The sequence below is a fragment of the Colobus angolensis genome, unplaced genomic scaffold (assembly GCF_000951035.1).
Source record: "Colobus angolensis palliatus isolate OR3802 unplaced genomic scaffold, Cang.pa_1.0 Scaffold104, whole genome shotgun sequence".
Lineage (NCBI taxonomy): Eukaryota > Metazoa > Chordata > Mammalia > Primates > Cercopithecidae > Colobus > Colobus angolensis.
This window is the reverse complement of record NW_012111364.1, coordinates 8522722-8549927: the sequence shown is the minus strand read 5'-3', so window position 1 is coordinate 8549927 and position 27206 is coordinate 8522722. Positions and strand designations below refer to the sequence as shown.

The 27206-nt window shown below is 38.4% G+C and overlaps 1 protein-coding gene across 3 annotated transcripts in view; it reads right to left on the bottom strand.

Moving 5' to 3' along the window:
* The window catches only part of ICA1 (islet cell autoantigen 1, 69kDa), a 156837-nt gene that overhangs the window by 111028 nt on the left and 18603 nt on the right, over positions 1–27206 (bottom strand). For 2 of the 3 annotated variants that reach the window (XM_011943064.1, XM_011943069.1), the window contains exons 2-6: positions 19035–19130; positions 15780–15945; positions 11773–11845; positions 4415–4538; positions 1440–1638 (exon numbers count right to left, since the gene is read on the bottom strand). In XM_011943064.1, coding sequence (XP_011798454.1) covers positions 1440–1638; positions 4415–4538; positions 11773–11845; positions 15780–15945; positions 19035–19051 — 579 coding nt within the window. In that variant the 5' untranslated portion in view covers positions 19052–19130. The remainder of the gene's footprint in view (positions 1–1439; positions 1639–4414; positions 4539–11772; positions 11846–15779; positions 15946–19034; positions 19131–27206) is intronic. The other variant, XM_011943075.1, reaches the window with a different exon arrangement.

Here is a 27206-nt window from a genome sequence, read left to right as displayed (position 1 = left end):
AAATCAGTGTCTTGGTTATTATGAGGATTAAAGAAGGCAACAGATATAAATGATAAGCACTCTGCCTTGTAGACAATTTTTTTCACCCTCTTCATTCTCCTCAACCCTCAAATAAAGTACTAATGACAAACCAAATTACTGGCCTGATTAAAAAGTTAGAAAACTTCAAAAGTAGCCTGGGATCACCAGCATCTAGCTAGCAATTCTTTAAAAATGTTATTTACAATTTAGGGGCTTTGATTTTTCTCTTCTATAAGAGGAGTGAGTTTCACTAGAGGATCCACAACAGCCTTTTCGGTCCTGATTTTCTATGACTCAGAAGCCTACCTTATGAAGAAGTCAGATGTTGCTGACACATGAAGGACATCTGTGATCAGAAATAAAATGGACCCTGATTTCTCTTCAGAGGGAAGGGTTCTAAATCACAAACCAAGATAAAACTTGACTTTAAAGGAATCAATCTATATCTAGGTCAAGAATTGGTGACCGTATTCTTAAGCACCTTCCTTCCCTCCACCCCTACAGAGCTAACCTCCAACACAAGTGAAGGTTCTGTTTGTAGCTCTGCAATAATGTACATTATAAGAAATCTAGGGATTTTAAGCAATATCACAATTACAAATGGATCATTTGAAATGAGTAAGACAGTTGACACAATATTATGTCAAGCCTAACATTTGGCTGATTCTTTTTTCTTTCACACCCTGAAATACATCCAGGCGACCAAACAAAGAACTACCAAGATTGTACACAACAAAAATCTCGCTACATTTTCATAACTATTCAGTGTAAGACTGCCACCTAGTGGTGGAATGTATTCTTGTATGACAAAATCAAACTGCTAAATTGACACAAGATAATTAAAAAACCAACAAGATTGTTCTTTGCTGCTTACCAAATATTTCAATGAAGTTTAAGAGCATAGCCATCTCTTCAGCCACATACTTTCCTCAGAAAAATTTCTGAGGAATGCTGCATGAGTCAACCCTGCAACTAAACCCCACTGCTTCTGAACATGTCACAAAACAAAGGAGCATTATTATTCTATTAATTTTTAATATGCATTAGTAATTTTAAAAGATTTCCCCAGTAGTCTGTTCTCACCTCCCAGATCCATTTGATCTAATCTTGATTTTTAGTTATGCATGAAAAGGCATTTAAAAGTGACAACCTTACAAAAAGTGCGCATTATAAGAAAATCTGACTTCAATTAAAAGCAGTTATGAAATCCCAGCAATTTCCAGCTGTCTCTTCTATCTTATCCTTTAGAGAATTACGTATCACATTAATTGGTATTCTGTCACATAAAAAGACACCAGCGATGATTAATTGCATCCTTGGTGCTTTTGAGTTATGTCTTCGTCACCAGAGGGATTCAAATCACACCTCATTACCTTCCAGCAGGTACCCATTCTGCTAACCCTCATAAAACCTCCTACCTTCCTGAACTTCTCCATTTGCTTGTAGAGGTCTGGATCAAGCTCTTGAGACACGTCCTTCATCCATAATAGTGCTCCTCTATATTCCGTCCTGCACTGTTCCATGCGGTTCACCGTCAGCCAAGTATCTGAGATGGCCCGATGCCGAAAAGTCTCCACTTCTTGATGAAATCTACACAGAGGATTTCGCAAGGCCAACCTAGACAGGAGGACAAAGCCATACTTTCAAAACTAAGCCAGTGAGCAATTTAACTCCTTGACATTCTGCCAATCTTAGACTCACGAGTCTAGAACAGTGCCTGGAATGTAGAAGATGCTCCATCAATATTTGCTGAATAATAATTGAAATACATGTAGTTTGAACTGATGAGTCAGCCAGAGAAGATTATCCATGTACCCATCCCTTATCTTACTGCTACTAACTGAACCACTGGCAAGCACCTCCATCTGCATTGTTGGGGGTGGTCTTGAGCCTGGGCTGAGTGCTCATTTGAAGCTGGGGTCAATCCTGTGTTCATAGAGGATGGCCAAGGCATGACCACTGCCCATTTCTACATTTGGCCCTTTGAGGAGGGATGGAGTGTATATGATTAGTGTCTCTCTGACTAGGCCATTTTAGATCACTCTCCAAAGGCCAAGGCATCTGCTGCTCACTCCAATAGTCACAGAGGAATGAAATATGAGCAGAAGCATTTTGAAATGGTACAGGAAGGGGGACCAGCACACTTACTGAGAGGCTATTGTGTGTTAGTACTTTCAGACAGGTTACGTTATTTCATCTTTGCTAAAAAAAACACTTGAGGATATTACACCAGAAACGAAGGTGATGAAGTAGGTGTAAAATTATTATAATGTTGGCTATAACATATGCCATTTACCCAGCCAAAAAACGTTTAAGGCATATTAAACTTCGGATATAATACTCATCTTGGGGAAAAATACTGCTTCTTCCATCTCCCTACCCAAAAATGAGCAATGTCAGATGAATTATACTCTTAAAATATACTCTTCTCCATGAAGTTTCAGGGCACAGATGCCAAAAAATGAATATTTAAATATCAATTTAAATGCAAACTTATTTAGCTAAAGGGAACAATGGTGTCAGTGGACTGAAGTCAGCTTTTGGAAATTCCATCAACGTCTGCAATGCCTTATGTGTGTGTAGCATGGTAAGATTACAAATGGTGCAATGAACTATTTAAGAAAAAATTTCCTTTTACTATTTCCCCTAGTTTTCTTCTTGTCTGTAAAGTATTATTTTTAAATACTGAGTACTTGTATAAGAATAGCCTGCTCACACTGTCCTACCTAGATGTTGCAGATTATTTTCAAAGACATTGTTGTGCCATAAAGTAAGCTTGTTATTCCTGTTGGTTTGATTTAATACTCACCTTTCATCAAATAGAATATGTGGTTGTAGCAATGACTACTGAATAAGTCAGTAAAACAACACTGGTGTGAAGGTTTGTGTAACTGGTGACTTCTATTTAAAGAGATCAAGAGTCCTCAGCTATCTCCCTAACGATTCTGTTCACTTCTAGATTCTTTTTTTCTCTTCCTTTGCCTAAGAATTTTTCTCACTGAAGTTAGTGATAATTATATGTTTAACATATGACAACTTACTCTATGAAATTTTTTTTAGGAATCAATTATTCTTGCAAGGTTCAAAAAGGTCTTACATGCATAGAAAGTATTAATTAAGAGGTTAAAAGTAGATCATCTCTATTAGTAAAATTTTAGTTGCTTCTTAATTTTCACTTTTTGGTTTGTCTCTATTTTAAAATTTTTCTAGAATGAGTATGTATTTTTACATTGAAAAATTATAAATAATACTAAATGGTAAGATTTAAGATGATAAACAAATACCTCTTGGGAAATGTGTGGAGAACTACTAGAAATAGTTTCATTCAAGCATAAAAGTTGGCATTGCCCACAAAGTCAGGGTCCAAATGTCATCAGGAAGAACCTAAATGCCCAGGAGAAGACACCACTGAAAAAGAGATGCAGTAGGTCTCTTTTTTTCTACTCCATCTTCCTTGGGTTTTCATAGGAACAACCATGTACCATGCTACTGGCCTGCTGTTGGCCCAAAAGGAGGGAAAGCAGCAAGGAGACATTAATAGAAGAAAATGCTGGACAATTTGAGTAAGTGAAATTTCTATAGCTGGAATATTTGTGGGAACTACCTACATTCTGCCTAATATTAGTGGGTGACATTTTGGGGGTTTGTTAGTTACTGGGAGAGAAGGGAGTGAGGAGGAGTGTCACTTTTCTCAGGCGCAGAGGGTGACTGTGTGCAGGGGCTCCTGCTTATTTAACATCCACCATAAAAATGAGTCACAGTTGTGTTAAAAAAAAAATACCACTCATCTACCACAATTTTCCCTGTACCAGAGCTTCTCAAACTTGAATTTACATCAAAACAACAGGGGTCTAGTTAAAATGGGGGTGTGGATCCTGCATGTCTGGGGTGCGGCCTAGATTGTGCATTTCTAACACACTCTCAGGTCATGGTCCGCGGTCTGAGCAGTGTGGACCTGGGCATGAGAACAGCACCTCTCTGAAGTTAATTGGCCCACAGAGAGCGGAGAGGGAACCCTTCAACCTGGTCTCATTAGGCTCCTGCTTTAATCAGCTGCTGGAAGGGGACCAGACTGATTGCTACAAGCAACACAGAAGGTCAAACATAAGCCCAGGACAGCACTCATACTGATTGACATATATAACGCCCCTATAGACCAAAAGAAAAATGAAAAAAAAATTTTTTTTAATTAACAGGGAGGAAAAAAAAATCCTATGTATTAATCTTAATTAGAGAGTTAACTACAAACTGCCTAACTAGTGAGTACAGTGCGGCTCCTCAGCCTCAGGCAAAATCTTTCTAAAGAACACTGTGAGATTCCCCTTCATGAGTAGGGTGCGTCCCAGAATCTCCTCAGATCCCTCCAAACAGAGCCCCACTGAAGGCCACACACCTTTGCTGGGAAGAAAAGCAGAGGGCCTTTCCTGTCGCTTGCATCATCTTTCCTGCTCTGGTTTTATCTTGGAAGCCTTGGGATCGAAGAAATTTTCCCAGTTCATTTTCTTCTTGAGACAAGACTGATGAAGAAAAGACCAAAAGGAGCCATGAACAATGAGCATTTTGATTACAAAGGGAACAAGAAAGACAAATCACAAGGTCCTCTCTCTTCCAGAGGCGAAGACGAGATGAAATTAAATCCAAGTGGCAGGCTACAAGGTAAGCTCCCCCTACCCCCCATTTAACTTTCATGCTGTTCTTCCATTTACAATACAAGAGATCAAATTCACTTGAATACATCTGTCAGTGAGTTTGGTGCCCTGTAATCAGAACCAGAAAATGACCTCTGTACTGAAAAGCAAGCCCATAATGTGCTGCTTCGAGCTGAAATAAAGGAGTTGGGTTTGTCAAGTATGACTGTGGGAATCTTTTGTGGCTGCCTAGGATGCAGTGCTAGCTGCCTCCCATTCTTCTCTCCTGCTGACTTTTGATCTCTGCTTTTTGAGTTACATTCTATTCGATTGTAAAGCAATTCAAATACCTCAGCCGTGACACAGGTTTTTGGTTGGAAGTGGGGGTAGGGATTGAGGGTGGGGAGGTCATCAGGTTGATGACAGTGGGTTTTAAAAATACAGAGCTGGAACCAAATCTGAATTGGTGATGCCTAATCTTGGCCTTATTTTTAAAGACAACCTCAGATGGTATTTTTGGTGGGAAAGCTTTGGTGCAAGCTTTCTACAGATTGATTTGACAGTAAACATTTTAAAAAATCACAGAATTGCATGTATCTTTGGATTCTGCATGTCTACTGTTAGGTAGGAGTACTTCCTAAGGAAGTAGTAAAATGGGCACAAAGATGTAACTGCAAAAACAATCATAGCATCATTATTTATAATAGTAAAACACTCTCCTTATACTAGGAACTAGTTTAATAAAATACAGTGCACCCACATAATGGCACAGTAGGGGTCCTGAACACACACTAGCAGCCAAGCCCCCGGCACCAGAGTGACACTTAGCTTCCTCGGATGTGCTTTCCCCCTAAACTAACAGCATTTACCATCAACAGATTTTGAACATTACTTTTATTTCCTATTTCTGTATTGATGTATTTATACACCATGTGTTTCTTAAAACTGCTTTCTAAATGCTACTAGGATTCTTGCCAGTTTTCACAAACCAGTCAGACTTTTCTTTAAGAATGTACCCCCATTCCTGACAGAATCTCACCAGCAATAATTGTATAACATTAGGCAGGAGCCACAAATCCAAAGGTGAAGGCTAAACTCGATACTGCTACCTTATTAATTTGTGACTATAGTTTCACTCTAAACATTCCCTTGGGAAGGCCCAGTCAAGAAGAGGCTTTTAGAATCCATTTTTCCTGAGAGATAAACGATGACCCTGTTTCTCTTCTGTCTCTCAGAAATCAAGCTCACCATCAAAGGCCTGCTCGCAGGTTCCTTCCTCTGTGAAGCAGTTGATCCCTATTTCCCCAGATAGCAGCGCTCTCTGGGCACCTGACTTAGCACTCACCTTGTGTGACTGGGCGTGTGTCTCTCTTTCCCAGGGGGCTCTAAGTTTTCCAAGACAGGGATCTCACTCAAACTGTGTATTCCCCAGGCCAAGCATAAAGTCTTAAATTCATGGTGCTAATTAAATGCTTATGAACTGAATTAACTATAATTTTGCCTTGTTATCCTCATATACTTTAATTCAGTTTAAATACTTACTGCCTTTTAATACTCATGCCATGGTTCTATGTAGCTTTTTAAAACTCCTATAATTATAAGAAGGTTTTTTTGTTTTTTAATACCTTCCATTCCTTCTCCTCCCCATTGACTAATATGTGTCTCACTCAAGTCCACAATGAATCTTTCCCTATGGAGAGCGATTTCTCATTTTTGTTCTTAACAGCATGAGGCTACTGTCACCCTTTTTACCTTGAAGTCTCAAGTCACATACAAATGAATGCATTTAGCTTAAGGCTAGGAAGAAACCAATTCGTGGTACCTGAATGATTACATGGTTGGCGAAATGTACTCTTTCCTAAATAAACCTAAGTAGGCTGAAGCATTTAAAAATAATTTTGGCTCATTTTAGGCACTTGAGGATTAACTTGGGGCAGCAAACAGGTTTCATTTTAGCTGCTGACTCTGATTACTTGGCAATACTTACTCAGAGGGCAGTGGAAGGAAGTGTGACCTCTATCAGCGTCAAGGTTAGATTTTCTGAGAAGGGATGGTCATTCTTTAATTTTAAAAATTCAAATACTGAAATTAACTTATAGAAGTTTAAAATTCAGGTATAACATAGGTATCAGGTAATGCAAGAGGGCTGGGTGTGGTGGTTCACACCTGCAGTCCCAGCACTTTTGGGAGGTAGAGGCAGGAGGATCGTTTGATAGTAGGAGTTCAAGATGAGCCTGTGCAACACAGCAAAACACCTGCTTCTATTACAAGAAGAAAGCAAAAATAAAGAAAGATAACTCAAAATGTTCTATTAATAAGGTTTCAATTATTTGGGACTTGAGAATTCAGAGACAGAAACATTTTTATATTTACTTGCTGATTAGGTTTTCAGATGTGCCCTTAAAAACAAGGCAACTATGGAACTATGAAATTAATCAGCTTGACAGCATTAACTCACTCAGCACAGATTTATGGATGATCCAACACATACGAGGCACAGTTCTTGCCACTAGAATACCGTGATGAAGAGGATAAAGGAGTTCTCCACACTTACAGAGCTTATATTCAAGCAGCAGGAGATAGAAAATAAAATATAATCACAAACACGAAACACAAAAAAGAAAAATACCAGGGAGAGCAATGAGAGATGGGGAGTAAGAGTGAGTTGAGTGGTCAGTAGCTGCCTTAGACAAAGTAATCAGGGAAGGCGTCTCTGAGCAGGTGACCATTAGGCTGAGTTCTGAATGACAATAGTCTTGGGACTATGAGAGCAGGGACCTTCTGGGCGGCACGAACATCCAGTGCAAAAGGCCTCGGGAGTTTGGTAGACAAGGGAAAAGGTGGCTGAAGAGGTGAACTGGGGCCAGATCATGTCCTATGTATAAGAATGGGAGTCGGATTCCATTTTATGTGTTATTGGAGGCTTTTAAAAGTAGGGGAGCAATGTGATCCAATTTACGTGTATTAAACCTTTTTTTCTGAACTAATGATAGACTTACAGAAAAATTACAAACAGTATATAGAGTCCCTGTATACCTTTCGCTAACATCCCCTAGTACTTACTTTTCCCTAGCATCCCCTTATATGTACATCTTACATAATCATGGTACAATAATCAAGATTAGGAAATTAACACTGGTACAATACTATCAACTAACCTATAGTCCTTATTTGAATTTTACCAGTTTTTCCATTAACATTCTTTTTCTGTTATAGGATCCAATTTAGGGTCTCGCCTAGCACCAAAATATTGAGTTTCCTTAGTCTCTTAAATCTGTGACTGTTCCTTTGACTTTATCTTTCATGACTTTGACAGATTTTAAGAGTACTGGTTAGATATTCTGTAGAATGTGCCCCAATTTCGGTTTGTCTGATTTCTCAGAATTAGGCTGGGGTTATGGATATTTGGGAAGGATACACAGTGCTGAAGAGTCTTTCTTAGTGCACAGCATTAGAGGTTACATGACCTCAGTGTACCTCATCACTCATGATGTCAAGCTCAACCGCTCGGTTAAAGAGGTATCTGCTGGGTTTCTCCACTGTAAAGTTAAGAATTTTTTTTTCCTTTTATAATCATTAAAAATCTTGCGGGGAATATATCAGGCGATGCAAATGTCCATTTTCTCCTTGAACTTTCACTCACTAACACTCTTCAGTGAATCTCACCTGTCACAATTCTCACTGTGGTGTTTGCCTAATGGTGATTTTGTAGTTCCCTTATTCTTTCCATTAATTAACTGAAATTATTTTATGAGACAAAGCTGTCCCTTCTCCACCATTTATCTCTCTCTCTTCATATAGACTTAAGGGAAATTAATTTTATTCTATGGGTTATAATTCAATACTAGCATTATTTATCATTATTTAGTTTGTTGCGCAAATTGTGCCAGTTTTGATCATAGGTTTGCTCCCGTGTCCCTTCAACATATCCTTTCTCAAGCACTTCCTTATGTTCTAGTGTTACAAATAATACAGGTGCATTTTGAATTTTCCCTGCCCCAATCCTAGAATCAACCACTTCTCCAAGGAGCATTTCTTTTACTGGGGAAAGGTATTTAGAAAGCAAGATCTGGGTGCCAGATGTACTCACTGCTATGGGGTGTTAGTGCTTCTAGGTCACGTCAGCTCAAAGAAGCAAGAAATATATGAATGTACACTAACCCATGCATACGCCCTCATCTGCATTTATTTCTGTATGTATCTATCTCTATAGATATTAAAAACAATGACTTCATAGTGGCACCTTTGATGCCAGCACAACACCACAGTGTTCCTTCTAGCTTCTCCTTTTCTTTATCTGTAACTTCTTTCTAAATGTAGGGAGTGAGAAATCTGGCTCTCATCATCCACAATGTCTTTACAGATAGTTCAACTTCAATATTTGCATAATGTAGTTGCAGCATTGCTAACCCGTATTCCTATAAGAAACAAACTTACCAATGAGAGTATGGCTTCCATGTATAATTCTTTTTGTGTTTAGCCTCAGTATCTAGTTAAAAATAATTATGTTCCAAAACTACTGAGGTTAGTTCATTGTCACTGTGACAATGTTATTCATTTATGATGCAATTAGGTTCATTTGCTACTGTTTGCATTCCATTTTAGATTTTCCCACATCTGGCTGGATTTAAGTATTTTTTGAGTCTATGAAATGTCACTATGGTTTTAGGAATCAAAGCTATGGGAAGGTACCTCAGGAAGGTACAGCTCCCTCCTCACCTTTGCTCCTCCATTCTCAACCCTTTTCCCATCCTCACCCACCACTGGTATCCAGTCTCTTTCATTTCTGGTTTATCCTTCCTAAATTTCCTTTGCATAATGAGCAGGCTTGCTCTCTAGATAGAGATATAGATGGTAAAATGTAACGTAAAAAAATGGTAATACATACACTCTATATATATTACCTTTTTTTACATTTATATTTTATATCACCTTCTTGCTTGCATGAAGGATAGCATACTATAGGTACGCTTTTATCTTTTGCTTCTTTCACTTAAAAGCATATCCTCCAAATCGCTCCATTATTAGTTCACAGATTTTCCTCATTTTTGTTTCTTTGACAGCTACATAGCAACATCCTCAATTAACCGTACTATTTTTAGTCTTCTATCAAATTGGGATCTCTTTCAAGTCCAAGCAGGGCAGAACTCCTCCCTCCTGTCTCTGCTGAGATGGTATGGCTCACATGAGCTTAGCGGGTAGACATAAAAGGGCTTAGCCACCATCCACAGCCAGCTCTGCTGGCACAACCAGGTGACTACTTCAAGGGTGGGGACATTATTCTAACCCTTTATATTACAAGATAATTATGAGCCTTGATGGTGTTCCATTATAATTCTATTAACTACTCTGAGGTGGTTTGGGGGAAGTTTTTCCTCTATATTCTTTTAGAAACATTAATATAGGTGGAAAACATAATTTCTGTTTAGAGAATCACTATTTACAGGAAATATGCAAGCATCCTTCTTTTCTTCCCTTGTTACACTATGTATTGTTTAATGAAAAGTGGACACACCAACCTCATATGACCTACTTAAAAAATTAAAGTTACAATTTTCTAAATTATTTTGTTTTCTACCATAAAAATGAAAATGATTCATTTCATGGTGAGTACTAGGGGGATGGTGGGTATAGTAAGAAGAAGTTTGACCAGTAGTTCCCAGAACACAAGGTTTAAGCCAAGGAAGAATCTGATCAGGTTTAAAAGTGTACTTTGATTGACAGCAGTGCAGACAATAGGCTAGAGAAAGCAGAGGTGGAGGCAAGATCAGTGAGGAAGACGATTAGTAAACCAAGTGAGAGAGCAATGGTGGTGGCCTGAACCAACGTAGTGGCAGAGAAGACGGAGAGAGGAAGGAGAATCTGAGAGCTATTTAGGAGGCAAACACCAGCATTTGAGACTGACTGGATGCAGGAAAGATAAATAGGGGAGCGGTGGTCACGTGTCTTAATTTCCTCACAGATCAAGACCTGGAGTTGCAGCCCTGGAGAAGTCTTAGCGCAAACACTTAGGAAATATTAACATAGATAATTTATAAAATACTGCCTCTACATACAATGATTTTGGACTTTCCTGAAGTAATTTTTTTTTTTTTTTAAAGAGACAGTCACCTTCTGTCACCCAGGCTGGAGCACAATGGCTCATTATAGGTCACTGTGATCCTCCAGCCTCAGCCTCCTAAGTAACTGGGACTGCAGGCACATGCCATGGTACCCGGATAATTTTTAGGTATTTTTATTTTTTGTAGAGATGGGGGTCTCACTTTGTTGCCCAGGCTGGTCTCAAACTCCTGGCTTCAAGTGATCCTCCTGCCTTGGCCTCCTAAAATGCTGGGATTACAGATGTGAGCCAATGCACTCAGCCTACCAAAATGATTGTCTTAATAAAATACTACTGATGTAGAAAAATGTTACTGATGTAGAAAAATGACATAGAAAAATTTTCTACTGATGTAGAAAATCTGTGATTACTGAAAAGGGGTTTGTCAGCAGTCAGCAACAGAAAGACTTCCCATAGTCTAGTCTCAAAAATACAGAGATTATATTATTAAAATGACCTACAAATGGAAACTTAAAAATGTACTAACACATAATTGATATTTAGTATTTCAGAGATAACTTTGTTGTTAATGCTTTTAAGACAGTCTGACTATATGAAAATATCGTTCTGTAGGAACCTAATACCCAATACAAAAAACATTCATGAAGAAATGTTGTCAACAAAATATCATCAACAAATTAACTGTATGTGCCTTCTGTCTCTGTTATCTTAAAAGGAACAAAACCGTGTATCAGAGAGTACAGATAATCACATAAAAAAAAACCTGAAGGTAAAAAGCCCAAGATACAAACTGAGAAAACTCTTTCATAATTGGGAAAATAAATGGCATGTGCATATCCATGGGAGATCCAAACAGAATTCTCCTAATATGATACTTGCTTTGAAAGATAAATAAGCTATGTATATTATTGATAAAATTATTAGAGACTCTCCTCCCAACTGCCTAAAGACATAGACAAACACCCTTAGTTTCATAAGCATATGAAATGATGTATCAAGACAAAATACCCTGCTATTTCTTACTGTCTATTTGATCAATATTCATACTGATGTCATACTTACAACATATCCTCTTTTGATAGAGTACAATTGCTTTTGATAAGTCCAGACAGGTTCTCTGAATTGAATGAAACAGCTGTAATAAAAATACAAACAAAACGCAAAATAAAATAGACAGTGGTGAGATAAAAAATAATTACATTGAACACAACCAGTGTTCAATTTGCCAAAAACAAGACCACATGTCTAAGTATGCTTAGTGTTATGTGGTGCACTATATAGAAACTGTGACCAAAGCCTTTAAATATCTCCTATTATTCTATATTTATTGGAATTCATCGTCTCTGCAACCTAAATTAAGATCTGCAGAACAGTTATGTCCTCCGGTCTACTGAAATCATAGCTGAAAACAGAAATCCTAAGTGAAGGGTTCAGTTAGATGACTTGGTAAACCAGTGACCCAATATTCATTCATAATCAAATTTATTCCTTTCACCACTTGCTGTGTTTTTTTTTTAAATGGGGGATCTGTCAATTAAGCATATTTAGAAGTTGATATTAACTTATTTTGTGATCCTAATGTATTTTATGGCATGCTTAAACAACTGGATAAAGCAAACAAAATCAATCAGCTGGATGTCCTATGTATTTAGAAAACATCTGATAAAATCATGTTGGGCAAGCAGTCCCCAATACTCCTTATTTTCCCAACAATTTCATAAAACATACAGAGAGAAAATACAATGCCATGCTGTGGCCATACTAGAGGAAACTGGGGGAAAGGCAGATGGGGCTGTGCTGAGAAGAATCTAACTTGATTTCAATGCGTGTTGGTTCCAGCCTTTGTTTCAGAAACTGAGATAGCTCAAGAAAAGACAGAACGGACTTCACACTTTCTCCACCCTTTGCCCACTAACTTAGGGACCAGATATGGTATCAATGAGAAAACCTGGCAGATAAACATCCTGCCTCTGTGGAGCTACTCACTAAGGCAGGGCAAGGTTTTCCCTCTTTCTCTCTCCTAGTTCACTGGCCGCAGTGGTGCAGAAATTCTATAATGGTATCATAAAGCACTTCTACATTTGAGTGAACACAGATGATCTGTTTCATTATAAATATGACTACATTAATAAAAACAGATGCGTGCATATATACTTAAAAGATTAAAACCATTTCTAGGAATGCTTAAAACTTGGTTATAAAGAATATAAATTTGCTAATTCCCATTTCATTAAATTGTATCTTCCACCTGTTTAGTAAAGAGTCATAAAACAAAACAGAAAATCAGCAGTCTTAATCTGTCCCTTAGCAAGTGTTTTATGTCAGTATTCTGCATCAAAACCTACTAACACATAGTATTTCCTGAATTGTATTCAGGAGCAAGGACGTTCAAAAAGTATATTTAGGAGTTGTTCTGTTGTTACTGTTCACTTTTTAAAAATTGAGGTATAAATTAAATGCACTAAAATGCACAGCTCTGGAGTGTTCAGTTCTGTGAGTTATGACAATTATATATACTAACATAATCATGCCCAAGGCAAGATAAGAAACATTTCTATCATCTAATCAGTCCACTCTGCTGTGGCAGAGTGACTCTGGCAAGAAGATTTCTGTCAGCAGAGATTACTTTTTGTCTGTTACTGTACTGAAGAGCTGTTTTTCAGAAAAGGATTTCATTAGCAAGCAATGTGGACAAATATTAAAACTCAGAGCAACATTTCTATATTAACTTTCCAACAGATTGCAATAGAATCTGACCATTATCATAGCTTGGCACACAAGTTTTCTGTGCCAGAATAATAAAACTTATTGGTTTATAAGTTAGCCTTCTATGGATAACTCAAGGTATGAACATATCAAAGAGGTTTTCACATCATTTTCATATGTTTCATGGATGGAATCCATCCTCTCTATACACATCAACATCAGTATTAACATTTCTGCAACAGAAACCTCTATCATGTGCTAAATTATTTGTCGCAGCTAAGTACTCTGGATGCTACAAACCTAGGAGAGCAGCTATTTTGATTAAAGGACATTTGGTTCAGCCAAAATACTGCTGCAAGAGCCTACATACAATGTTTAATATATTTGTATTAACATACTAAATTACCTTTTGAATAATGCATGTATTTACTAGGTTCTTAAGAAAAAACTATGAGATATAAAAAGCATATATGCTTATAATAATTTACACTGTACTTAGAATATCAAAATCAAAACAGATGCTTCCTAGTTCTACTTTACTCCATTGCAGAAATCTCCATTAGAACATCCTTGTTGAACCCAGTTTCTATCTCAAAATTTCCAATTGCAGAAGGAAAGGACTGAGAATTGATATTAATTGCACTAATACATACCCTTATTCAGTTAGTACCTATTGAATGTGTATTCTGTGTGTGGCTGGGGATATGTGGTGAATAGGCTAATATGGAATTTGATATCATAGTGGAGGGAAGGTGGTCAAAGAGATGAACACCCAAGATAATTCAGTGAGAGATGAGTACTATGAATAAAATAAAACAAGGACACGTGTTAGACAGTGAGCAGGGGTGGGGTAGGTGGGGAGCGGGGGTGGACAGGCAGTGACTTGAAGCAGCGCGACCTTTAGGCTGAAACCTGAACTATGAGAAGGGAAGATGTGGGGAAACAGTGTCCAGGTGGAAGCCAGCAAATGCTCTAATGGGTGTGAACTTGGCTGGTTGTGGACTGAGAACTGAGACAAGGCCATCGTGGCTGGATGGTGGTGAGGGCAATGTAAGCGTGTAGAAGAGAGGAAATGCAGGACAGGGAGGCAGGACCAGTGGGTCAGGAGCTTTGCTATGTACTAGAGATAACATATGGAACGTGGTCTAAATGGTTCCTGGGACATAAAACACACTCATAAACATTAATTACTAATACACATTAGTTATGTTTATAAACATGTTAGTATAATATTTATAAACACTAACAAGCATTAGCCATCACTCTGTTACCTACTTTAATCTTGATAAGAGCTGTAATAAGTAGCTATTAATTTCTCTATTTCATGCATTAAGAAAACGAGGATATGAGAAATTGGGTATAGTTCTCCTAAAGTTACAGCAGATGGTAGGTAGAAGAGTAGCCCAGATCCATCTCACAGGATAGTCCTAACCTCAAAGGCAGCCCAGTTCTCACAGGACAGCCTTAACATTACAAAGTTCTTCCTGGGTCTGGTCTACCCTCACGTGCTTAGAATGAATCTCATCCCTTTTCACATGACAGAGCTTCCCAAGTAATTGACAACTAATATTTCCCCTTAACCCTCTCTGATGTACAATAACTATGGTTTCCACCATCCTGGACACTCTTCTTGGAAAGCTTTTTGAAATCTTGGGCTTTTTTAGTCTCATTAAATGTGCAGTTCATTAACCTTAGTGTATATATTAAAATTTGAGTTCATTTTGAATCCTTATCAGACCGTCTAAGATATTATTCCTCTCAGTGCCCTGTTATTTATAGAAATGATAAGTATGCTTTCAAAATTTTAATCTAAACTATTGGCAGAAATATCCAGCAAGACAGGGAGTTAGTGGGCCTTCTTATATTAATATGCTAAATCAACCATATCTAAATCCGGCTTACTATATTGTTAACTAGTTTAACTAAATATCTCCTTATTTATTTTAGAATTTTCCAGGGTCCAATACAAAACTTATTAGACTCTACTTTTCATGACTTTTTACCTGAGTTCTTTTTTAAAAAAAATTTAACATTTGCCAGATTCTAGTGTTCTAAATCCGACTTCTCAGCTATGACTAGTGGCAGCTCTTTGATTGCATTACTTTTCCCAACAAACACTTGTTGAGAATTTACCATAGGCAAGGCATTGCAACTATGTTCTTGAAATATGAAGTAACTGAGGCATGGTGGTTATGTGAGAGTTTGTAGGTTTTAATAAATATGCTGGGATTGAGTTTACCTAATCCTAGATTTTCCTCATCTTCAAATACAAAGCACACCTAGCTCTGCCTCAGTGTGTACACTCTAGGACCTTGATCCTAGCAAGGTGGCTGCGCTGGAGCTGACAGCAATAAAGAGCTCACCTCTAGCTTGGCATCCAGGTCTGCGTCAGAGGCAACAACATGTTCATCTTCCTTCTTCCCTGTGGCTTTAATAAAGGCCTGCTTCGTCTCCCAATACTTCTGCTGCATCTTATTTACAACTGACTTATCTTGAGCATATCGATCCTGTAAGTCCCAGGGATAACTGCTAAAAACATTTAAAGAACTATTTTATTCATGACTTTCATAAAGATTAAGATATTTTAGTGTGAAATGATTTCTTTAAACATGACTTTCCATTATGCATTTACATTTACAACATTGATAAATGTATGAGCACTTTCTTATACGGGTGTCACACCAAGAAAGTTGATCAACTCTTTCCGACTCAAAAACCTTAAAAGTCAGAGTGGAGAAATTTAGAATCTCTTGCAGGAAATAAAAAAACTAACCCTTGAAAAGAACGTAGATATAACAGATTGAGCACACCCCTTTTAGAGGTGGAGACAGTGAGGTCAAGCCAGACAGGGTGACCAGCCCAAGTCACCTCAGTGAGTCAGAGATAAAGCCAGACACCAACACACTCTCTTCACTCTAACACTACAGCCAACACCAAGGTGATGGCAGGAAAGCAGAGATAAGAGGCTGAAGAACAGCATGCCTAAGATCTGTTACAGAGGAATCTAAAACAGTCAAACTCACAGAAGCAGAGAGTAGAATGGCAGGCAATGAGAAATTACTATTCAAGGGGCATAAAGTTTCAGTTATGCAAGATGAATAAGTTCTAGAGATCTGCTGTGCAACACGGTGCCTATTTTTTTTTTTTTTTTGAGATGGAATTTCACTCTTGTTGCCCAGGCTGAAGTGCAGTGGTGCAATCTCGGCTCACTGCAACCTCTGCCTCCCAGGTTCAAGTGATTCTCCTGCCTTGGCCTCCTGAGTAGCTGGGATTACAGGCGCATGCCACCACGCCCACCACACTTGGTATGTTTTTAGTAGAGACCTCAGATGATCCTCCCTCCTCGGCCTCCCAAACTGCTGGCATTACAGACATGAGCCACTGCGCCCAGCCCCATAGTGCCTATTGTTAACAATACTGTATTGTGCACCTAAAATTTAAGAGGGTTGACTTCATGTTAACTGTTCTTAACACAATAAAATAAAAATAAAATAAATTTAAAATTGGTTGCAGGCTTCTGATGTTAAAAACTTTAAGCTCTTCAATATAAAATGCTTAAAATATAGATGAAAAACCATTTTTCAGAAGGATCATAGTGAAGAGCAAATCAAAAAGTATGTGGAGAAAAAATCAGAAACTGGCCGGACGTGGTGGCTCATGCCTTTAATTCTAGCACTTTGGGAGGCCCAGGCAGGAGGACTGCTTGAGGCCAGGAGTTTGAGACCAGCCTGAGCAACATAGTAAGACCCCATCTCTACAAAAAATTAGCCAGGTGTGGTGGCAAAGGCCTATGACACAAAGCTACTCAGCAGACTCAAGTGTGTGGATTGTTCAAGCCCAGGAGTTTGAGGCTGCAGGGAGCCATGATCATACCACTGCACTTCAGTCTGGGATACAGCACGAGACCCTGTCACTCAAAAACAAAAGAAAAAAGAAAAGAAAAAAGAGAAAAGAAAAGTAATTGAAAATGAAATGGAATTGTGTAAAAGTGATTGGAGTGCCCCGAATATGGCTGGAAAGTTTGCTGATGGAGTTCCATCCCTCCCCTTACTTCGTCCACATCCTCTTCGACCTACAGTCCCTGCCCCAAAGGCCACCCTGACCCCCCAGCCAACTCTCCTCTGTAGAGATGTACCTTCCTCTACCCCATCCCATCACCACCCAAAATGTGCCAGGCTTGGGCTGAAACATGAGTTTGTTTATATGACTATATCAAAATACCAGTATCTCAAAACCTACTTTCTTTCATTTACAATTTCATTAAATTTACAATTTTCAATTTACACATTTATTCTTAAAAAGTCAGAGGCATTTCTAATGACTTCCTTAACAATGGTTATCTTTGGAGAGAGAAGGATTATGGGAGACTTTCATAGTCTATAGCTTTCTGCATTGTTTAAAAATCATATTATGAGCTGATATCAGAGAAAATAAGATAAAATATGTATAACACTTATGTAAAAGATAATCTCTCTACAGAATATGCACATTAAAAGGTTGGAAGGATACACTGCAAAGACTGATTATTTCAGGGGAATGGGATTCTCAAGAGTGGGACATAGAATGGACTTCTCTGGCTAGGCGTGGTGGCTCATACCTGTAATCCCAGCATTTTGGGAGGCTGAGGCGGGCAGATCACGAGGTCAAAAGATCGAGACTATCCTGGCCAACATGGTGAAACCCTGTCTCTACTAAAAATACAAAAATTAGCCAGGCGTGGTGGCATATGCCTGTAATCCCAGCTACTCGGGAGGCTAAGGCAGGAGAATCACTTGAACCTGGGAGGCGGAGGTTGCACTGAGCTGAGATTGTGCCACTGCACTCCAGCCCAGGTGACAGAGTGAGACACCTCAAAAAAAAAAAAAAAAAAAAAAAGCACTTATTATAATTGATTGTGCATTTGGAAAATATGTAACACATTTTTTTCATGATATGAATTAAAGAAAATAAAAGTTCACAAAGATCTGCTTGCTTGGTGGGTCATGGGTTCAAAAGAATTTGGAAACACTGCTTGAAGAGCTCTGGACCTTATAAGAGGTTTAACATGCTGCTTAGATATGTTATAGGCACATAAATATCAGCGCTAACATTGCCAAATGGTTACCACATCTACTTTATTCAGCATCATTTACTTTCAACAATGATTGGTTCCTGAATGTTCAGAAAGGTTGAAATCATGACTATAAATTAATAAGTAAAAGTAGTGTGTGGTTGTAGAATCGTTCTTTATTTTATAGCTACCTTAACATAAAATTCCCTTGTAACTCTAATGTTAGAAGTTATAAATAAGATAGTAATAAAAATGCATCAACTCATTACATTAGACAAAATGGTGGTAAGAAAAACTATCATTAGATTCCCAAGAGAAAAGTTACACATAAGTGAATTTCTTAGAGAATGCACATTAGGTAAGAATTTACAATATTTTGTGTTATTTGGCTTTCACACCATATTTAACAGAGATATTGAATTTGGCTCAGCATTGGTGAGGGCTAACACGATACTTATGCCAATGTATCTCTTGTTTTTCCATTCAATAGACACTTACTGAGCATATGCTATATGTTTTCTACTTTTATTAGCCTTTCCCAATTTAGAAAAGATGACAAATTACTTACCATTTGTGTCCTGACATGTTTTCTTCTTCTTCTTCTACTGTTGATTTGGGGAGAAGGGGCAGGAAAAAAGCATGAGAGGATAAGTTATATTATAACCTGAAATAAAACAAATATGTTTAACAGTTACACACTATATTATAGTTACATAATTTGACACACATAAAAGGCTTCAATCTAAGCCATTTCTAGCTGTATTTTAGGGTCTAACTCTATTATACAGTAATGCTGCACACTGGTGATGACAACAATGTAGCTAAGTAACACTGGAAGAGATATCCCAAGTAAAGTTTAAAAAGTGAACAGGCAGGTTGAATGAAAAAGCAGGTTGCAGAAGACTATATAAAACATAAAACCACTTATATAAAGCTTAAAAATATGTAAAACAATACTATATGTTGTTGAGGTATATAATATTATATGGTAAAGGTATAAAGAATTGCTTAGCAATGAAGAACACTAAGTTCCAGACAGCAGACCATGGCAGTAGATGGTGTGGGATGTGTTTCGAGAGAGATACACAGAGGCTTCGAATGTACACATAATGTTCTCTTTTCTAACCTAGATGGTGAGTATATTGCATCTGTATGCCTCTTTATAGATTTGAAATATTTTATAATCAACATTTTTAAAGAAACAAACCAGCACATTGCAAAAACAAAAACAAAAATAGAACAAAATTTTAAAATCCCAAATAAAAACCAAAAAGAGTTGATAAGCTTGAATAAGATACCAAGAAGGGTACAAAGGAGGAAAGTATGTATCTACCAGCCTAGCCTTGTATATTTATCTCGTTAGTAAATACCGGAGTCAGTGTCTCTGCCCTTACTCCATGTGCTCCACTCATGGAAGCTAGCCCACCCCAGGGGCAGGGCCCACCAGCCTAGCCACATTAGCCCACTTGCCTAGCAGTTACCGGAAAGAACAGAAAGCTCACTACTCAAAGGAATGGTCGCTGGCCAGAGGCAAAACCTCTGGCTGCCAGAGTGAGTGCTCACGGCATATGAATGCCCAGACCGCTTCACAAAAATCAATCCAATCATTCTCCTTTGGTCTTAGAAAGGGTCCTGGCAACCAGGACTTCTAAAATGATTAAAGATTTCCTAGGCTATTTAAAAATATTTCAATGGAACAAAATTAAGGTGTGTAATCCCAGGCTTCAGGTATGGGACAAGAGAGAGGAAGAAGAGAATTTTCAGAGTGTCAGATGCCTCTGAAATGACAGCATCCTGTAATGAACATCTCTCTTCCTTGTGGAGAGCATCCAAATATCTGGACAAGCTGCTTTGGGAATGACATTCAGGGTAGTTAAGCTCTGCCCTCCACTCAGTGCATCATGGAGAGGTTACTAACACCCAGTCTTCTCGCCATCCACACAGCTTCACTGTAAGTACACATTTACTTTAGTTAGTTTGAAATTTCCAACAAAATTTTTCATAAAAAGAGGTTGTTCAAAGGAAATGAAATTATCATACTCTTGAGTTCAGTGTCACCATGAACTATTAGGATAGTTGGTATTTTTTGATTCATTTTTTTATTACGGTAAAAAAAGTTTATTAAAAGTGTACAGTATAGTAGTGCTAACAATATACACATTGTTGTACGACAGATCTCTAGAATTTTTTCATCTTGCATGATGGAAATTCTATACCCATTGAACAACTCCCCATTTTCCCTTCCCGCAGCCCCCAGCAACCTCTATTCTAGTTTCTGATTCTGTGAAGTTAACTACTTTAGATACCTCATAAAAATGCAAACACTCAGTATTTGTGTTCTTGTGATTGGCTTACTTCACTTAGCATAATACATTTAAGCTTCATCTGTGTTGTAGTATATGACAGGACTTCCTTTCTAAGGCTGAATAATATTGCATTGTATATATGCAATGTTGTATACACACAGATACACACTACTTTCTTTAACCATTCATGTGTCAGTGGATATTTAGGTTGCTTTCACATCTTGGCTATTGAGAATAATGCTGCAATAAACACAGTGTATAGTTAAGTTCTCACTTAAAGGCATTGACAGGTTCTTGGAAGCTGCAACTTTAGGCAAAATGATATATACCAGGTCTTGAATAATACTGTTTCATAATAATGTTGATAAGAAAAAAATGGTTTATGTCATTTTGCCTAAAGTTGCAGTTTCTAAGAACTTGTCGATGACATTAAATGAGGTCTTAATGTATCTCTCTGAGATCCTGTATTCAATTCTTTTGCACAAATACATAGAATTTTGACTGCTGGATTATACAGTTCTCTACTTAATTTTCTGAGGAAACTCCATATTGTTTTCTACAGCAGCTGTACCATTTCAAGCCCACTGACAGTATACAAGGGTTCCACTTTCTCCACATCCTTGTTAATGCTTATTTCCATTTTAAAAAATAATAGCCATCCTAAGAATTGTGAGGTGGTATCTCATGGTTTTGGTTTACAGTTCTCTGATTAGTGATGTCATGCATTTTTCATATTTTTTTTGCCATTTGTATATTTTCTTGGAGAAATGTCTATGTAGGTCTTTTGCCCATTTTTAAATTGGGTCATTTCGTTGTTATTTTTGAGTTGCAGGAATTCTCTATATATTCCAGATATTGATCCCTTATCCAATATATGGTTTGCAACTATTTTCTCCTATTCTGTAGGTTAGCTTTTTACTCTGTTGATTATTTTCTTTACTATGAATTTTAAATTAATTTTTGCTTATTAAAATACCTGTTAATTTAAATCCTTCATAGAGTAAGTTCTTATAGTATAATATGTGTTATTTATAGTTATAGTTAACAAAAATTGCTGAGCAAATTGCCCCTTCTACCTAGATTTCCAGGCTATTCCCAGATTATGATACCATATGGCAGTGTTCCTCAAGGTATTATTTACTAGCCATTGGCATTGAAATCTTCTGGGGGTACTAATATACAGAATTCTAGACCCCACTCCTTTCCTAGTGAACTTGAATCTCAGAATGATTCCGGGAATCTAGTTTTATAATAGGCTTTGCAAGTGATTCTTAAGTGCATTAAAGTATGAGAACCACAGCTAAATGGCACACAGGGAAAATTCTTTCTGAAAATGGGTCTTTCTAGAACAAGCTACTGGAATATAGGCACAGGAGCAAAGGAATCATAAGTGGCCAAAATGAGGTCAGCCTTACAGGGTACATCTGAACACCTTATGAGAAGGCAGCTGGAGCCAGTGCTAACATCTCTTTTTATATATGTTCTAACTCTGCATACCAGAGACGATTAACAAACATCTTAAGATTTCTTGACATAATCTATCTTGCTTTGCTCTATCACTTTCCAAATCCACAGCATTAAAATTGCTACTTTAAAAAATGATTATAATTGTTATCCATTCATTTCAGTTCAACAGTTTGGTTTATCAGACATAAACTGAGCATCAAATGAATATGTGCCAGTCACTCTTCCTGGCCTCAAATATAGATCAGCTCTGTCCAGTAGAAATATACTATGAGCACATTCCAAGGTGGCCGAATAGGAACAGCTCCAGTCTGCGGCTCCCAGTCTGCAGCTCCCAGTGTGATCAACACAGAAGACAGGTGATTTCTGCATTTCCAACTGAGGTACTTGGTTCATCTCATTGGGACTGGTTGGACAGTGGGTGTGGGCAACAGAAGGCAAGCCAAAACAGGGCAGATATCTTCTCACCTGGGAAGTGCAAGGGGTCGGGGAATTTCCCTTTCTTAGCTGAGGGAAGCCATGACAGACTGTACCTGGAAAATCAGGACACTGACGCCCAGATACTGAGCTTTTCCAACACTCTCAGCAAACAGCACACCAGGAGATTATATCCTACACCTGGCTCGGCAGGTCCCATGCCCATGGAGCCTTGCTCACTCCTAGCACAGCAGTCTGAGATAGAACTGCGAGGTGGCAGCCTAGCTGGGGGAGGGGCGTCCACCATTGCTGAGGCGTGAGTAGGTAAACAAAGTGGCCAGGGAAGCTTGAACAGGGCGGAACCCACTGTAGCTCAGCAAGGCCTGTTGCCTCTGTACATTCCACCTCTGGGGGCAGGGCATAGCTGAACAAAAGGCAGCAGAAGCTTCTGCAGACTTCAGCATCCCTGTCTGACAGCTCTGAAGAGAGCAGTGGTTCTTCCAGCATGGTGTTTGGGCTCTGAGAATGGACAGACTGCCTCCTCAAGTGGGTCCCTGACCCCTGTGTAGCCTAACTGGAAGACACCTCCCAGTAGGGGCTGACAGACACCTCATACAGGGAGGTGCCCCTCTGGGATGAAGCTTCCAGAGGAAGGATCAGGCAGCAATATTTGCTGTTCTGCAGCCACTGCTGGTGATACCCAGGCAAACAGGGTCTGGAGTGGACCTCCAGCAAACTCCAACAGACCTGCAGCTGAGGGACTGTTAGAAGGAAAACTAACAAACAGAAAGGAATAGGATCAACATCAACAAAAAGGACATTCACACCAAAACCTTATCTGTAGGTCACCAACATCAAAGACCAAAGGTAGATAAAACCACAAAGATAGGGAGAAACCAGAGCAGAAAAGCTGAAAATTCTAAAAACCAGAGCACCTCTTCTTCTCCAAAGGATTGTAGCTCCTCACCAGCAACAGAACAAAGCTTGATGGAAAATGACTTTGATGAGTTGACAGAAGTAGACTTCAGAAGGTTGGTAATAACAAACTTCTCTGAGCTAAAGGAGGATGTTCAAACCCATCGCAAGGAAACTAAAAACCTTGAAAAAAGATCAGACGAATGACTAACTAGAATAAACAGTGTAGAGAAGACCTTAAATGACCTGATGGAGCTGAAAACCATGGCATGAGAACTACAGGATGCATGCACAAGCTTCAACAGCTGATTCAATCAAGTGGAAGAAAGGGTAGGTACCAGTGATTGAAGATCAAATTAATGAAATAAACTGAGAAGAAAAGTTTAGAGAAAAAAGAGTAAAAAGAAACTAACAAAGCCTCCAACAAACAAGAGACTATGTGAAAACACCAAATCTACGTTTGATTGGTGTACCCAAAAGTGACAGGAAGAATGGAACCAAGCTGGAAAATACTCCTCAGGATATTATCCAGGAGAACTTCCCCAACCTAGCAAGGCAGGCCAACATTCAAATTCAGGAAATACAGAGAACATCACAATGATACTCCTCAAGAAGAGCAACCCCAAGACACATAATTGTCAGATTCACCAAGGTTGAAATGAAGGAAAAAATGTTAAGGGCAGCCAGAGAGAAAGGTCAGAGTACCCACAAAGGGAAGCCCATCAGACTAACAGTTGATCTCTTTGCAGAAACTCTATAAGCCAGAAGAGAGTGGGGGCCAATATTCAACATTCTTAAAGAAAATACTTTTCAACCCAGAATTTCATATCCAGCCAAACTAAGCTTCATAAGTGAAGGAGAAATAAAATCCTTTACAGACAAGCAAATGCCAAGAGATTTTTGTCACCACCAGATCTGCCTTACAGGAACTCCTGAAGGAAGCACTAAACATGGAAAGGAACGACTGGTACCAGCCACTGCAAAGACATGCCAAATTGTAAAGACCATCGATACTAGGAAGAAACTGCATCAACTAATGGGCAAAATAACCAGCTAACATCATAATGACAGGATTAAATTCATACCTAACAATATTAACCTTAAATGTAAATGGGCTAAATGCCCCAATTAAAAGACACAGACTGGCAAATTGGATAAACAGTCAAGAACCATCAGTGTGCTGTATTCAGGAGACCCATCTCACATGCAAAGACACACACAGGCTCAAAATAAAGGGATGGAGGAAGATCTACTAAGCAAATAGAAAGTGAAAAAAAAAAGCTGGGGTTGCAATCCTAGTGTCTGATAAAACACACTTCAAACCAACAAAGATCAAAAGAGACAAAGAAGGCCATTACATAATGGTATAGGGATCTATTCAACAAGAAGAGCTAACTATCCTAAATATATATGCACCCAATACAAGAGCACCCACATTCATAGAAAGCAAATCCTTAGAGACCTACAAAGAGACTTAGACTCCCACACAATAATAATGGGAGACTTTAACACCCCACTGTCAATATTAGACAGATCAACGCGACAGAAGGTTAACAAGGACATCCAAGACTTGAACTCAGCTCTGCACCAAGCGGACCTAATAGACATCTACAGAACTCTCCACCCCAAATCCACAGAATATGCATTCTTCTCAGCACCACATCACACTTATTCCAAAATTGAACACATCGCTGGAAGTAAACCACTCCTCAGCAAATGAAAAAGAACAGAAATCACAACAAACTGTCTCTCAGACCACAGTGCAATCAAATTAGAACTCACGATTAAGAAACTCACTCAAAACTGCACAACTACATGGAAACTGAACAACCTGCTCCTGAATGACTACTGGGTAAATAATGAAATGAAGACAGAAATAAAGATGTTCTTTGAAACCAGTGAGAACAAAGACACAATGTACCAGAATCTCTGGGACACATTTAAAGCAGTATGTAGAGGGAAATTTATAGCACTAAAGGCCCACAAGAGAAAGCAGGAAAGATCTAAAATCAACACCCTAACATCACAATTAAAAGAACTAGAGAAGCAAGAGCAAACACATTCAAATGCTCGCAGAAGGCAAGAAATAACTAAAATCAGAGTAGAACTGAAGACAGAGACACAAAAAACCCTTGAAAAATCAATGAATCCAGGAGCTGGTTTTTTGAAAACATCAACAAAATTGATAGACTGCTAGCAACACTAATAAAGAAGAAAAGAGAGAAGAATCAAATAGACGCAATAAAAAATGATAAAGGAAATATAACCACCAATCCCACAGAAATACAAACTACCATCAGAGAATACTATAAACACCTCTACACAAATAAACTAGAAAATCTAGAAGAAATGGATAAATTCCTGGACACTTACACTTTCCCAAGACTAAACCAGGAAGAAATTGAATTTCTGAATAGACCAATAACAGGCTCTGAAATTCAGGCAATAATTAATAGCCTACCAACCAAAAAAAGTCCAGGACCAGATGGATTCACAGTCGAATTCTACCAGAGGTTCAAAGAGGAGCTGGTACCATTTCTTCTGAAACTATTCCAACCAACAGAAAAAGAGGGAACCCTCCATAACTCATTTTATGAGGTCAGCATCATCCTGATACCAAAGCCTAGCAGACACACACACACAAAAGGGAATTTTAGACCAATATCCCTGGTGAACATTGGTGTGAAAATCCTCAATAAAATACTGGCAAACAGAATCCAGCAGCACATCAAAAAGCTTATCTACCATGATCAAGTCGGCTTCATCCCTGGAATGCAAGGCTGATTCAACATACACAAATACACGTAATCCATCACATAAACAGAACCATCGACAAAAACCACATGATTATCTCAATAGATGCAGAAAAGGCCTTCAACAAAATTCAACAGCCCTTCATGCTAAAAACTCTCAATAAACTAGGTAATGATGGAACATATCTCAATAACAGTTATTTATGACAAACCCACAGCCAATATAATACCAAATGGGCAAAAACTGGAAGTATTCCCTTTGAAAACTGGAATAAGACAGGGATACCCTCTCTCACCATTCCTATTCAACATAGTGTTGGAAGTTCTGGCCAGGGCTATCAGGCAGGAGAAAGCAATAAAGGGTATTCAATTAGGAAAAGAAGAAGTCAAATTGTCCTTGTTTGCAGATGACATGATTGTATATTTAGAAAACCTTATCGTCTCAGCCCAAAATCTCCTTAAGCTGATAAGCAACATCAGCAAAGTCTCAGGATACAGAATCAATGTGCAAAAATCACAGGCATTCCTATATACCAAACAGACAAACAGAGCCAAATCATGAATGAACTCCCATTCACAATTGCTTCAAAGAGAATAAAATACTCAGGAATCCAACTTACAAGGGATGCAAAGGACCTCTTCAAGGAGAACTACAAACTACTGCTCAATGAAATAAAAGAGGACACAAACAAATGGAAGAACAGTCCATGCTCATGGATAGGAAGAATCAATATCATGAAAATGGCCATACTGCCCAAGGTAATTTATAGATTCAATGCCATCCCCATCAAGCTACCAACAACTTTCTTCACAGAATTGGAAAAAATTACTTTAAAGTTCATATGGAACCAAAAAAGAGTCCGCATTGCCACATCAATCCTAAGC